The sequence below is a fragment of the Falco naumanni genome, chromosome 4 (genome assembly GCF_017639655.2).
Source record: "Falco naumanni isolate bFalNau1 chromosome 4, bFalNau1.pat, whole genome shotgun sequence".
NCBI lineage: Eukaryota > Metazoa > Chordata > Aves > Falconiformes > Falconidae > Falco > Falco naumanni.
Window position 1 is genome coordinate 91,495,053 of NC_054057.1, and position 14,193 is coordinate 91,509,245.

At 43.9% G+C, this 14,193-nt stretch overlaps 1 protein-coding gene across 6 annotated transcripts in view; it reads right to left on the bottom strand.

Annotated features, from left to right (window-relative positions):
- The window catches only part of CNTN4 (contactin 4), a 336,631-nt gene that overhangs the window by 66,493 nt on the left and 255,945 nt on the right, over nucleotides 1–14,193 (bottom strand). For all 6 annotated transcript variants that reach the window (XM_040593681.1, XM_040593676.1, XM_040593679.1 and 3 more), the window contains 2 exons: nucleotides 10,337–10,439; nucleotides 9,527–9,711 (listed from right to left, as the gene is read on the bottom strand). In XM_040593681.1, coding sequence (XP_040449615.1) covers nucleotides 9,527–9,711; nucleotides 10,337–10,439 — 288 coding nt within the window. The remainder of the gene's footprint in view (nucleotides 1–9,526; nucleotides 9,712–10,336; nucleotides 10,440–14,193) is intronic.

The window sequence follows — 14,193 nt, forward strand, 5'->3', positions numbered from 1 at the left end:
AATTGTGATCATCGTACAAAAACACAGCAAGAGTTCGTGTGCTGCCCCAGTGGAATAAACGGCACTGTTAGACCCCTGGTCCTTCAAAGAGAGACATTTTCTTCTTCAGCATCTATATGACACAGTCTTCAAAGCTCTCAAATTTAGCATCCAACTTCAAAACCTGTAGTTTAGAACTACCTCTGCATTGAAATTAAGGTTACTCCAGTAACGTGGGCCTGCACAGTTATAGGCACTACTTCAGGTCTAAATTCTCACTCTCGTCTTAGATCAGGGCCATACCTACCAGTACTGCCACAGGACGATCTTCCATCTGTACGAAAAATGTCCAGACTCAATAATTGTATTAATGACATTGAACAAACCTACAAAGTCCAAAAGCAGATATTGGAAACACATTTTGGTAGAATTCAGTGAAAACTGGCACTGGTAGTTTACAGACACTTACAAGATTATATTTCTAGTAGTGTTTCACCTGTTTTTACCAAAGTTTGTTGTTTGCTGGCTTCTTTTATAAAACACACCAAGTTTAGCCAGATACCACACGCGAATCAAATTCTGCTAAAATTACCACGTGTTTTTGGAGACCATACAAAACCTCTGATTTATGTTATATACATAAATGCTATCTGCCTGGATACACCTAAAATACTTTTCAGAAAGTCCCACTAAAAAAAAAAGAGTGCATTCACATTTTTTCAATGGTCTTTTGCCCTATTTTGACACAAAGATATCCGAGGGACTTAGGAGGAACATATTACCAGCAGAGGTCTCCAAGAACCTGGGTAATACTTCCCCCACATAATCAGATAAAACCCATAATAATAAAGATTACTCAAAGACAGGTTACAACTTCACAGGTCTCCTTTGGATAGGGACATGGGGCCAGAGAAAGGTCTGGAAGCACAAGTTAAAAAAAATATAATCTCAAAATGCTAAGTTCAACATATAGTCGGTATGATTATACCTAAAATATCGGTATGCCTACCATGACATGATGCTGGACATACAGGTTCGGAGAGCTGTGTGCCTTTTATAGCTGTGCTCAGGCTGTGACAGATGTGTGCTTAACACCACACCTACCACACCAAAGCAGAGAAGAAAGCTGAAGAATTTTGCACAGCTTCTTAACTCCAATGGGCTTGCAAAAAAAGAGCAGAAAGGGGAACTGCACGTACCGACAATGCAGAAGAAAGGAGTAGCTGAAAAGGAGAGGTAAGCAGCGTTTACTTCTCCGACTGCCCCTCCTGCCCCTGTAATATTTTAAGCTTGTTTGTTATCTGTATCTAAAGAGATATGAAAGGAAAAGCTTCTAAATGTAGGAAGATGAAAGTCAATTCTGTCATGTGGAGTAAAAACTTGAACAATTCCATTGAACTGAGACATGCTGTGCAACTGCAGCGGCTTCAGTGGCTCAAGGACATTTGCAAATTACTCATGAATTTACGTATTTACTATTCTAACAGCATCCAACGCATAATTTTGAGGAGAGTCTTATGGTACTGTAAAAGGAATTCTACAGAACCACACAGATCCATTTGCCTTCTTTGAGTACTGTGTTTTACTGATTTCCCACATAAAACAAACAAAAAAAATAATTAGGCAACACAGCTGAAAGTAATCTGTAAAGCAAGAAAACCCATGAAAAGTAAGGTGTGCTCTGTAACTTACAAGCATATGCTACGGAAAAAGAAAGATAGCTATTGTGTCAGAAGGGAAGAAAATTCAATGTTGTCCCTTATTTTAGGCCGACTCCCTGAAAAAGGAAAAATCTCACCCAACACAGCAAAAGACCACCTGTTCGGCCCTTCTGGTGTGCTTGGCAGGTTGCACCTCCAAACTCCTGCCCTACATGACAGCGCTGAGATTTAAATGTGCGGTGCTGGACGTTGCCACCCCGTGCACAGGACTTCAGTCCTCAGCCTTGCACCGCACACCACTCCACACCCCGTTTCCTTCAACCTGTTTTTAACCTTTCAACCATTTATGCTGCAAACAACTGAAGAACAGCCACAACAGGTCAAGAAATAAATCTCAGTGAAAACTGGAGTCGTCCTTTGTTTCACAGGAGCTTTGTTCTCTGCCGCTCTTTGGGAGGCTGCTCTAATTAGGTCAACCTCTCCTTTCAACAGTTCATTTCAGAGAATAGCAGGCACGCTCTTGACTTAATCTTGGGTAATACACAAGGGTTGGTTCACGTCGCAAAAATGTTTGAACCACCAAATGAGAGTCGTCATAATATAATGAAATTTGACAGCATCCCATTGGGGATCATACCAAGACATGGTAATGTGACACAAGATTTCAAGCATGATAATTAAAATAATTCAAATAAGGATATGAAACCAGCTCCACGCTACAACATTTTCTGGTACAGCAACATTATTTGAGATAACGACAAGGTCTAATTTGTGACTGGTAGTAATGTTCCAGAAAAAGTCCTCTGGATCATTTCAGTGGTGCTGACCAAAGATGAATTCTTCCATATGATGGGTCTGGAAACATTTTGGCTCTATTTGGAGTACTCCAACATTACAGGCCTTGGAAACATCTCAGAGGAAAAATCCAATACTAAAGAAAAGGATTACATGGAAGCTGATTAGGAATTCATCTGAGTTGCAAGAAAAATTCATATGCTAATTCTATAAAGTGGAAGAAAAAGCTCAGAAATATAAGCATGACTTTTGCGTAAGGATAGCTTTAACGAAAAATATCCCCCTCCTAGGTGATGAGAGCTGTCTGGAATTTGTACTCAGGAGGATGGAAGAAAAATGATGGCAGCAGTCAGAAAAAAACCCTGTTTACTCTGATCACCTTCCAGTCTTCACCAACGCCAAGTGGGGCATTTCAAACCAGGTGATTAGGAAAGTATGCCCAAATATACTACTACTTCTCCAAGACCAAAAAATCCAGAATGAGTCTGTCCTTTCATTGTCATAAATTGAAAGGCAAAAGTAGGCACTTGGAAAGGTGAACTAGAAATCACATCCTAAAAGACATTTGAAAATCAAATGACACAGCCGGTGATGATGCATCGCATCAGAAATGAGTAACAAAACCAAAGAATTGTGGAAGCAATGTGAGAAATAAACCAGAAATAAACCTGTAGGACTTTGCAGTCGTCTGCGAGTTCAAAACAACATAAAAGACTAAAGCAAATGAGGCACTAATACATATACAGAATCCAATTCTCAGTCGGTGTATATTGATTTCAGTGTTCCTAAGCCAATTTATAGCAGCTGATGACCTACTGTGGGTTGTGCAATTCATCATTAATGGCAGATGAAAGGCTGAATGACTTGTCCATTATTGTATCTATTCTAAGGAGATTGAGACTGAGCCCAGGATCAGAAAAGTCTAAGGACCAGAAAGCCAAGCATAAGAAGTAAGAAAAACAGATGGAGAAAAGACATGAGTAATTAAAAATAAAGATTGCAGCCAGTGTATGAGGTTTGTACAGACAAGTGCACATGTCATCCTGGTCCAAATGGGGATATAGCTTCTGTAAACAAACCCCTTACATCCCTGATTTGTTATCCTTCCCAATGATCACAGGAACATGAAACCAGACTTTATCACTTTTCCTCTTCCTTTCTTCCTCTCAATCCTGACCCCTACTGCCAATTAAGGACTATTTGAAATCTATACAACTTCAAAGCTGTGCAAATCCTCCACCAATGTCATTTGCTTGAATGTTCAACCTAAATGATCTCCACTTGTCTGCATCTTTAGCAAGTACACCAGATAGTGCCCCTTGGGCAGGATGCCTCCTTTCTGCCTCTCGAGAAGACTGACCATAATGAACCAGCTCCCAGTTCTGCTTTGGACTAAAATATTAAATATCAGAGGAAAAGGAACAGAGGAAAATCTGGAGTTAACCCAGCTGACAAAATGCTTAATTTGTCCCTACTTCTTATTTACCTCCTGTTCCCTGAACTACTATGCACCATGACATGACTTTCTCCCCAGTTACACCAAGTGCCATGGGGCTGTTGGCATTACAGGCACGTTCAGAAAGACCTCAGGGATTTAGTTGGTTTGCTTTTTTTGTTGTTGTTTTTTTTTTTTTATTTACCCCAGATGCTCTAGACTGCAGCTACCCAGGGCAGTAAGGGAGGTGTGGGGTGCTTTATGAGTCTCCTTTATACCACACTTCTCATACCTGTTTGTATTTTTTCTTCTCCTGCTGGAAAGCTATTTTTCCAAGCCAAAATGAAAATAACTTGAGCATTTCTTCTGAATCTTCTACATATCGATTTCTCTATAAGCAGGTTTCCAGCAATCCCTTGGAAAAGGAAAAGCGGAGGAGAAGCTTGCCTGTTCTCTGTGCAGAACGTTGTTCTGGGTGCAAGACTTCCCTTGGGCAGCGACTTATTCAAAACTCAGTTACTCCCTCCTGCACTAAAGTCTGAGAAAATACCTATTTCACTGGCAGGAACCAAGACCCCCCACCCCGCCCCAAGCAGCTATCTTCCCCAGGGCGAGTGTAACCAGCCAAGACTGGGCACCGCAACGGTTGCTCCCAAGGCCAACCAGCCCTTTCTGGCAGGATGGATTTGGCTGCTGCCCAGTGTTTAAGTGGTGGTTAACCAAGAGTTAAATTGGCACAGTATCCTGAAACCACACAGGATCTGAGAACTCTAAATCAAATGAACAGGGAGATGCCTGAAGGTGAGAAATCAACTGGCAATGCATCTGCATAACAGGTAGCAAACTGGGCTTTCTAGTGAGGCATATAAATTTTAATCAATAATAATATATACTTGTCCTATTTATATGAATTTTCTTGTATTTTTATGAGCTCAGAACTAATTTTATTTCAAGTGGCTTTGAATTTTCAGCAAATTATTTGTGATCTGGGACCTAAATGGAGAGATACAACTGCCTAATTTTCACTTATGCAAATCTCCTTTTTAGACCTCTAACCATAATCAAGAACACAATATGATTTACATTTGAGGTTGTTTTATAGGGTGGCATAAAGTAGTTCTTGCACCAATAAAACACAGGTCCACTGATGAAAGGGGGACTCTATTCACTGCAAAATTAAGAAGCTGCATAAATTCCTGGTGGGACTATGATTTGAGAAGTATTTAATCTGAAAAGCGGTCCAGCCAGTTAAATAGCTTCTGCTGAGTATCTTACAAAATGCTGCAAAGAACTGTAATTACTTACAAATAAGTCTGTCTCTCTGCTAGTGCAGGTGCTGCTGTGCTGACTTTTAGAAACCATTTTAACTGCAGTTTTCCCTTCCTTGCCTTGGCTTGCCAGCAAGGTGCTGGGCAGGGAGGGGATGAGCTCAGGCAAAAGATGCTGCAGGATCCTGGAGCAACAGAGGCAATGACGAGTCAGCACCTGCATCCGTGACACACGGGCCAAAACCAAGCCTTGTCAGTACCTGGGTATTTTCCTTCTCTTCCAGGCCACGTAAGACAGTGTTGATGTGATGGGAAAGCGCAGTGCCAAACCACATGGGTTTGGTCGTCAATCTGGCAGCCAGATGTTCCCAGTGGCGGCGCAGCTCCTCAGCCCCAAGCACCCTTCCCTGTGCGGGGGTGCCTGCAAGGGGGGCAGCCTCCCCTGGTGCTGCTACTACCAGCCCCATCAAACCTGCTTATATTTGGATCACCTTGACCAGCAACTATTTTCCCTGTCTTCTGTTATTCAGAGCATACATGTCACTGGGGTGGGGATATCAAGATGTTGTGTTGTCTCATCAGACAGAGTCAATACAGGCAAATGCAAATGCGCACTGAAACACAGCCCGAGGAGTAAGCACAGGCACGGCCATCTCATTTCACATTTTGCATGAAAAAACACACTCCTATTTTAAAAAAAGGAGAGAAATACACCACTGTGGTGGTATGCAGACCTTTGATGATGGCCAGCAGGGAGAACCTGGCCAAGGTACATCAGCGGAGCTGCAAGGCTCTCGCCCGTTGTGGGGAAGGCTTTGAGCACAGGGAAGAGCAGCCGCAGCAACTGATGAGTTCTCTGTGCTTGTGGCACCTGCCCAGTGCCTCCTGTCCCACGCTCAGGGCCACCTCTGGGCTGCAACAGTCTGCCTGGCAAAGGAAGGTCTGACTGAAACAGCACCTGGACTTAACGTGAATGAAACACGTGAACGTCCACAACGATAATACATTAGCATCTCCTTGATGCTGGTTTTATGAACGAAAGGGCAAGTTCTTTTTAAATTAGCTAGTTAATATTTACTGTACTTCTGCCAAAAAAAAAAACCCAAACAAGCTCCCCCCCCCCGAAAAATTGGCATTGCTTCTTGTTCAGGATATACATCTTTTCCTTGCCAAGGGTTATCAAATTTAAAATTTATGAGCAGACAGATTAAAAATAGAATCAGGTCAATGGGAGTGCTTCCGAAATGCTGCGGATCAAAACACACAGCTGGCAGCGTGGCGGCCGCTGGCTGCCAAGTTCAGCGGGAAGGCAGGTACCCGAGGCAGAGCCCGCGGAGCACCAGCGCGGCTGGGCTGGCTCTGCCCGAGGGGATGCTGGCTCACGCCAGGGACCTCACCTGCCCCAGCCACAGGTGTTTGGGGGGCCCGGGGTCTGCAGGCAACAAGCTGGAAAGGCAGGAACACAGCGCGACGTGCATGTGTGGCTGTTAAATGAGGGTGGAAAAGACGAGGTTTTGCAGTTTCATTTGCTAATTCGCAGGAGGTGATTTGAGGTACACGGTATCTGCTTGGGAATGGCAGACAGAACAAGGGACTTACAGCAAGAAAACAAGTGATGTGTCGTTCAGAGTTATAAGTACAGGTATAAGTCACTGTAATTGCATTAACATTAACACATTTTCTATTGTGAAGGTCTATCTATCAAGTAGGACATACAGGACTCAGAACAAATGCTTTTGGAGAGCAATAAAACACGGCTGTTGCAGGGACTCCAAGCACAGAAAATGGAGGAAAAACAGATCTTGCACGTTTAATTAACCTTTCCTGCTGCAACAAGAATGTCAAACAACTTCAGTGTCACTGATATGCTAAGAGAGGAAAAAATAAACATTGATACAAGAATGAAATACAGCAAAAGTCAACCTTCCCTGACAACTTCCAGGAGCACTGAAAGAAGCTGACAACGAAGGCAATGTTGGGTTATCTACAGCAAGCAGGGAAATTTGAATTTAATTTTCTTTTTCATTTCTTTCTTTTTTTTTTTTTTTTATTTTACACTATGCAAAGAGGTAGATAACCAGGTTTAAAGGAGTCGCCATTGGAGCCAGATTGTGATCTCCAGGGCACGCATCGTGACAGAGCACATCACCGTGTGCAGGCAGCACGTCCGACCACCCATATCACATCCTCTGGAGCGCTCCCTTTTCTGGGTACCAGCCCTGACCCACCAAAAGCAACCCCAAAAGCTCTGCCAACATTACAGCTGTATTTCAGTAACGACATAACACTTCTCAGATTTAAAAAGAAAAATTATTACGGAAAATGACTTTCAGTTTCATGATTTGTATAAAATGTTTACAGTTAATTTACTTCCCCTAAAGAACCTTTGCTGTCATGTGAAACTCTGGACCCTAGCTTACAGAAAGCAAGGTTTTTTTTAAGTGATCTGTTTTCAGTACTAGGTGGCTGCCAAACAAGTTATCCTTGAAAACCGAATACTTAGAAACTAGTAACTTGTCATCCTCAAGACAACAAGGATGGTATTTCAGTCAATTATCTTTAACACCAGTACCTAGCAGTGGTGGCAGGCTAAATCCTCTCCCCAGGGAACTCCTCTGCTCACATGAAGAAAAGCAGACGTAAAGATAGTTCCCAGGAGCACAGAGAGGAGGACACTCCTTTCCCCCCCAAAATCTTGAGCTTCTTTGCTGAAATGCCATCTCGAGTGTGAAAACCAGCCCTAGCCATGGTGACAGCTTTTGTGTAGGATCTGCAGTCCTCCAGCAACGGGATCCAGACTGGTAAATTCATTACAGTAATTAGATTATAACTTAATATATGCTGTGGTGGGAGTAGACCGATTTAGTGCTTTGCAAGGAAGGCAGGTCTGGCCGTGGGCTGAGCAAAACTGTGCAACTGATGAGTCTTTTCATTTACCGTCCACATGGGAAAAATCAGGAGAAACACGCGTCGTTTGATGAACAGAAAAAGAAACCTTCAAATCTTTTAATTAAAAAAGAAAAGAGGTTGAATCAACCCCAGATTTTTTCCCTAACATGAAAGCTTTCACGTTGTTCTTGCCATTTTACTCCTCCTTAATGTTTTCTCATTTTATATTTGACTCAATTTTAAACAGGGAAGTTTTCATTTGAAATGGAAGCCCCCAAAGTTCTGATTTCTAAATGAAATGTCTTCTAGAAATATTTCCAATTTTGAAACATCCCTACATATGCCTTTCGTAAAAAAAAAATATTACTCACCAAATGTAATCCAGTTTTGCCAGGAGGGTTAAGTTCCCAAACTCTTTTTCTGTGGCAAACATACTATAAATCAAAACCAGTCTTCTCACCTCTGGAATGCAACCCCATCTCCCCTGCTGACAGAAGCTGGGCCCTCAGGAGCATGTGGGGGAGAAGAGACTGAATTTCTCTCCACATGTCTGGCAGAGAACAACGCTCCATTATGCTTCTGAAGATGGTAACAGGGCAGCAACAAAACATTTTTATGGTGGTGGGGAGGTCTCTGCACACCTGCAGGCAGGGTAGGTAACCTGCAGCCTTCTCACCTCCAAAAATACCAGACAGACACTAAGTACCAAACCAACAGCCCATTCATACCTCTAAATCCCCTCCCCGTGACTCTCATCTCCCCTACGTGGGTGAACCCACAGTAACCCAGAACAGGTAACACTTCCCCTGCAAGCTTGGTTCATTGCCTAGAAACATTTAATTTGCTTTGCAAGATGGGGCTGTTTCCAGCAGAAATCTGGGGATGGGCAGACATTTGTATCAGGATTAGTGGTACTAACACATCTTTTATTTAATACAGAAGGCCCACGAAGCTCAAGTTTTATGTTGTACCTGGCTCAATGGCTCTGATTTCAGTGTAAGAAGAGTAGGTGTAGAAAGCCTTTGGGTGAAGAGGAGTCTGCTGGCTCCAAAAGGGTTAAACCCCAACTTTCCAGGCTGTGCAGCCAGTGACCCCTCTTGAAACATTCCTTAATTGGTTGTAAGCAATTAACATGTGTTGCCCCAGCTCATGTTAATAAATAAGTAATAAATCCCAAGCTGTAACCAGGAGGATGCTCCACTGGAATACCTGTTTTACCCTCCCAGCTGCAGGAAGGCAAGCGAGCCGTCTGCAAGTGCTTTCTGCACGTTACCATGCCAATGTCCTTCCAGCGATGTGCTTTTGTTCCAACTACTCTGATTCTCAATTAATATGCACCATTCAGACAGGTTTTATTTCAAATTACACCTTTTTTGAGATGTGCTGTTTATAAAAGGAAGTAATTTTTAAAATACCCCCCAAATTACTTTCTCACAGAATATTTACTGCATATTGCACTTGAGACAATAAAAGCCCCTGAAAGCAGGCAGTCTGCTTACCATAAAATGTCAGTTGTCCTCGTGCCACATTTTTCCCTCTCACATTTTCGGCTACACATTCATAGAGTCCAGCATCTTCTTGCTGAAAATTTGGGATTTCAAGAAGTCCACTTGATCTGTGCCTCCTGGCTTTTCTGGGTATCTGTTTCCCATCCGCTCTCCTCCAGCTAATTGTAGGAACAGGGCTAAGTAAGAAAAATAAAGCAAGGTAAGATGCTCAGAAAAAGCTCTGGGTCTTGTCCAGATAAGCTCATCTGATCAACTTAATGCTGCTTCATGTTTGAGGATGATGAAGACATGGCCATTCTGAAGGCTCTAGGATCTGCAGCAATTTTATTATAGGCGGCTTATATGGAATACAAATACACACACATATACTTGTGGTGAATTGCTCACATAGTCTTAAAAGCAGGAGACTTTGTATCATTAAAATGCTGTTTTGACAGAGTTGAATTTGGGGTTCTGCTGTGGCAATACAATCATTTTCCTACCAGTCCCACATGTCAGTTCTGGAAGTGTTGCCAGTGTTTAGAAACGAGAGACATGTTTTACGCGTTGCATGAGACCTCAAAAAAGGCTATGCACAAACAGACCTTCACAAGGTAAGTTACATCTCCCCTCTTCCATGGGACTTTGCATTTTTGATGAGCAAAGCCCCTGCTCCCCAAGCCCTTAGCCTGTTGTGAACGCCTGCACTAAGTAACTCCTGCTGAGGAGAGCGAATGGTTAGGAAATCCTGCACACTCTACGATACAGCACGATGGAAGTGAAGAGCTGGAGGAATAACAGTGATGATGGATCAAAACTTACTTCCCCAAGGCAAAGCACTCCAGTTTCACCATTGTTCCTTTTGCAGATGGAACCGTTTCTGGGAACTGCACTTCTATTTTCGGCTCGTACTCTCCCATCACCCCTGTGAACATAAAATAGATGCTAAGGCTTGGTTGAATTTTTGCAATAAATTCGCAAGTGTTCCCATGCTAGCACAGAGCTGTTCTATACATCATTACTTGCCCAATTAATCCATTCATTTTAAACATGGCCCATTTCTAACAGGCGTGTAGTGTGGGCTCTTTTCCCATTTACTGCCAGAGGAAAATCTGAACCAGTGCTCCACACCATCTGCCAAAGATTAGAATTTCTTTATGGCTCTGTTACGTTTTGCTTTTGAATATTCAGGATTTTTGCAGGTAACTTGTGAAATAAGGAAAGCAATAATAAGGGAGGTTCACCACCTTCTAGAAAATGAAACGCGGAACAAATAGCCATTAGAAAAAGTTTTACAAGCACTGAAGCTAATCGAGGCTCCTATTAACTTCGAGGATTTAGATGCGCAGAGATCATATACACTTCGGGTAATGTCTTTGTTTTTACTGCCCCAGTAAATCACGTATCGTGGCAGCCTCTTTATGAAATTGTGTTTAAAAATTTGTGCACACAAAAAGGCCATTATATTCATGATAAATGGCTACATTTCTAGTCACTGTACTGTCTTAAAACCGGCACATATAATTTCACCAACAGTGATTATCAGCTAATTGATGATTGCAGTTTAAATCCTGACTGCGCGGCTGTGCCTGGCCACGGGCCAGGCGAGGAGCGGCCGGGCTGCACGGTGGCTGTGGGGCTGCCCCAGCCCAGAGGAAGGCCACCAGGATGTACCAGTGCAGAACTGAGACACCACAAGTTTGCAGAGACGTTTGGGTAAGTCAGGGCTGCTTATGGTGGCTCGCGATCCCAGCGCTGCTTCCTAGCCCCCTGCTTTGCAAAGAGGATACAAGAAAAGGCTTTTTTTCTTTACTTTTTCATAGTTAAGATTTTTAAAGCTGAAAACGCTCAGTATGATGCTTACATCAAGTCTATCTTTACTTGCTGACCTGTAGATTACCTGTTCTGGTGCAACAGCAGGTTACATCATCTTTCTTCCGACCCATTAATTGCAGATAAGCACTGCTGCTACATTATACAAAGAGTACCTGCTGCACAACATCAGTCACCAAAATTAAATGCATTTATTAACAATACAAATATTCTCTACACAGTCATGTCCTTGCCAGCACATATAGCAGGACACCCACAGGTCTGTCAACTCTCCAGCATTTACATATCACAGAAATGAGAATTACGGGACACGCTACTTGTTAGCCCCCTGCATGTTAACACTGCAGCCCTGAAGGGCTGGAAGGGTCTGTTACAGTTAACATCACAGAAAATCCTCTCTGTTCTCCCAATCGTGACTTGCCAAATCTTTGCAACCTTGCCTAAATTTCTCCAGACTCTGTGCTAAACATTTGCCGGGTAAGCTTCAGCCAAGCCAAGAACAGCTACTGCCCAGCAGTGTCAAGGGCAAGCTGGGTGCCAACGTCAGGGAGCAGCAGCAGCGTTTTGCTGACATCAGAACATACTGAGATCTTTTCCCCTGAGGGTATTTCCACGTTCTGCAATCAAGACTGCAAACTTGGCAGAGGAAGAGCCTTTCATGTCTCCCACAAAAGCCTGACCAGATTCAGGCAGCTGCATCACCTTGGAAGACGCCAGCTTTCAGGCAGGAGACCGCCCTGAAGAAACCACGGTCTCCATCACCCACCTCAAGATGGCTGAGGAGCTCCTCAATGCCTGTGCCACCACGTGACCCACCACAGCCCAGGCACATTAGCAGAGGGGACGCGGCTGCCCCCAGAACCACTCCTCAGCAGCCAGGCAGCGGGGGGGGAGAAGACACGGTGGCTAAACAGCACGGGAGGGAGGGAGCTGGCCAAGGAGCCGCCTGCCCACCGCTGGCCAGCTACAGACTGGTCCTCGGCAAGCAGAACCCATCAGAGCCGTTCCTTCTGGCGCTTCCTCCGCTGCCAAGGCAGGAACTCGGTCCCCTTTGGCAAAGCAGGCTGCAAAGTACCACGTGGCTCTAACAGGGTATTTAGGAAATTAAGGCAGAGTGCATTACTAAAATGTTATTCACCTGCCAGAGCAGGAGACAGGGATGAGAGGGGGGAAAAATGGATTTTTTACCTTCTTTCATTCATTCCTTTTATTGCTCCCATGTTTTGTTTTTTTTTGTCTGACGCTGTGAGCAGAGCTCTTATCCCAAGGTGACAATCCACTGGACTCCCAGTGGGAAGGGTACGTGGGGCTGTAGGACACTGCTCCAGGCACCACTGCAAGGGCAGCTGCCTTACCAGCCGTACGGCAAACTCCAGCCACTTAAAAATCAGGACTTGTATCTGGAAAAATCACACGGCTCCCACTGCAATTATAACCTACCTACATATACAGATCTATAGGGCATGCTGTGAGTCCTGCCGTCTCCGCTTTATAAGAGAAACACCAGTGCAGTGGAGATCTCTCCATCCTGAATGCAAGACCATTTCCACACAGACAGTCCTTATTTTTCCTGCTGTTCCTGGGTGACTTCACATCTGACTTAGCTGTGCAGGTGGAAGGGATGGGGGAGAAAATATAAGACTAAAATAGACACTGGGTTTGTAGCTTAGAGAACACTTCCAGTGTCATGGCACATCTATGTGTTTGCATTTCAGACGATTTTGTACTTTTCTTCCAATTTCAAGGCTTAAAAATGTGCTTTTGGATGAAAGTCTCAGGAATTCAGAAGCAAGCTAATTTGTCTGAGGAGATGATATGCATTTCCTGACAACACCTGTGAAATGTTAAAGTTTAATTGGGCTATACAGCTGCTGCTGATGGTAATTTTATTCCAGGACTATTTCAGTTCTTTCCTACTATTACTGTTTTAATTCTGATGTAAAAAATCCAAAGTGCATTTTAAAGAGAAGTAGTACAGTACTGCAGGAGCAGTGGCTCTCAACACCTGGGTGCTCCTATCAGGCTCTGGCTGGGGTTCACTGCAGGGCTGGGATGGCCCACAGGATCCCAAAGGTGCTGTGGTGGGGATGGCACCCTCGGGTACCTGCTGCCCTTCCAGGCAGGAACGGTGCTGCCAGGGATGGGGCATCCAGACAACAGCCACCTCCTTATCAAATGGAGGAGACAGCGTTGGATATTTGTTCCCTCCTTCCACCTCCTTTCCAGTCCATATCCCTCAGCGAGCTGCCAGGCTTGTCTGGCATTCAAATTTAAATCCTTTTCCTTGTGAGCTTCAGTAAGTGTTACGGCCCTAGTGGACACCTTACTTCAGGCTTTAGGGTCATTCTCATTCTTCAGTGCCATACACATTTAGCTATTTAATGGATTTCCCAATGTTAAAGTAACTCGGAAAGCCCTTTCTCCTCAATGGGAAGTACCAGCTGGCAGTGTCAGGAATAACTCCAGTCCTTGCAGAACACTAGCCAAAACTCATCCTCAGTGCCTTGTGAAATCTAGAAAACCACACTACCTTGTATTTTTTCCTTATATACACTAGCACTTACATGATGCAAAAGGGAGAGCTGCTTGGCATTCCTTGGCATATCCCTGTGCTGGGATATGGCGCACACTTCAGGAGGACAGGTCCCAAACCGTAAATGTGCAGTTTTGGGGACTGCTGCACCTACATGACATTTTATTTACATCTTTCATCCATCTGCACGGCAAGCAGCCTCACCACCACAAATCCATAAAAATAGTTGAACGGGGGGTGATGGCATGCATTTGTGGGAGGGAATTGAGAGGGACAGAGGAAAAACATCGTTTTCCCAGCACACCCTGTACTT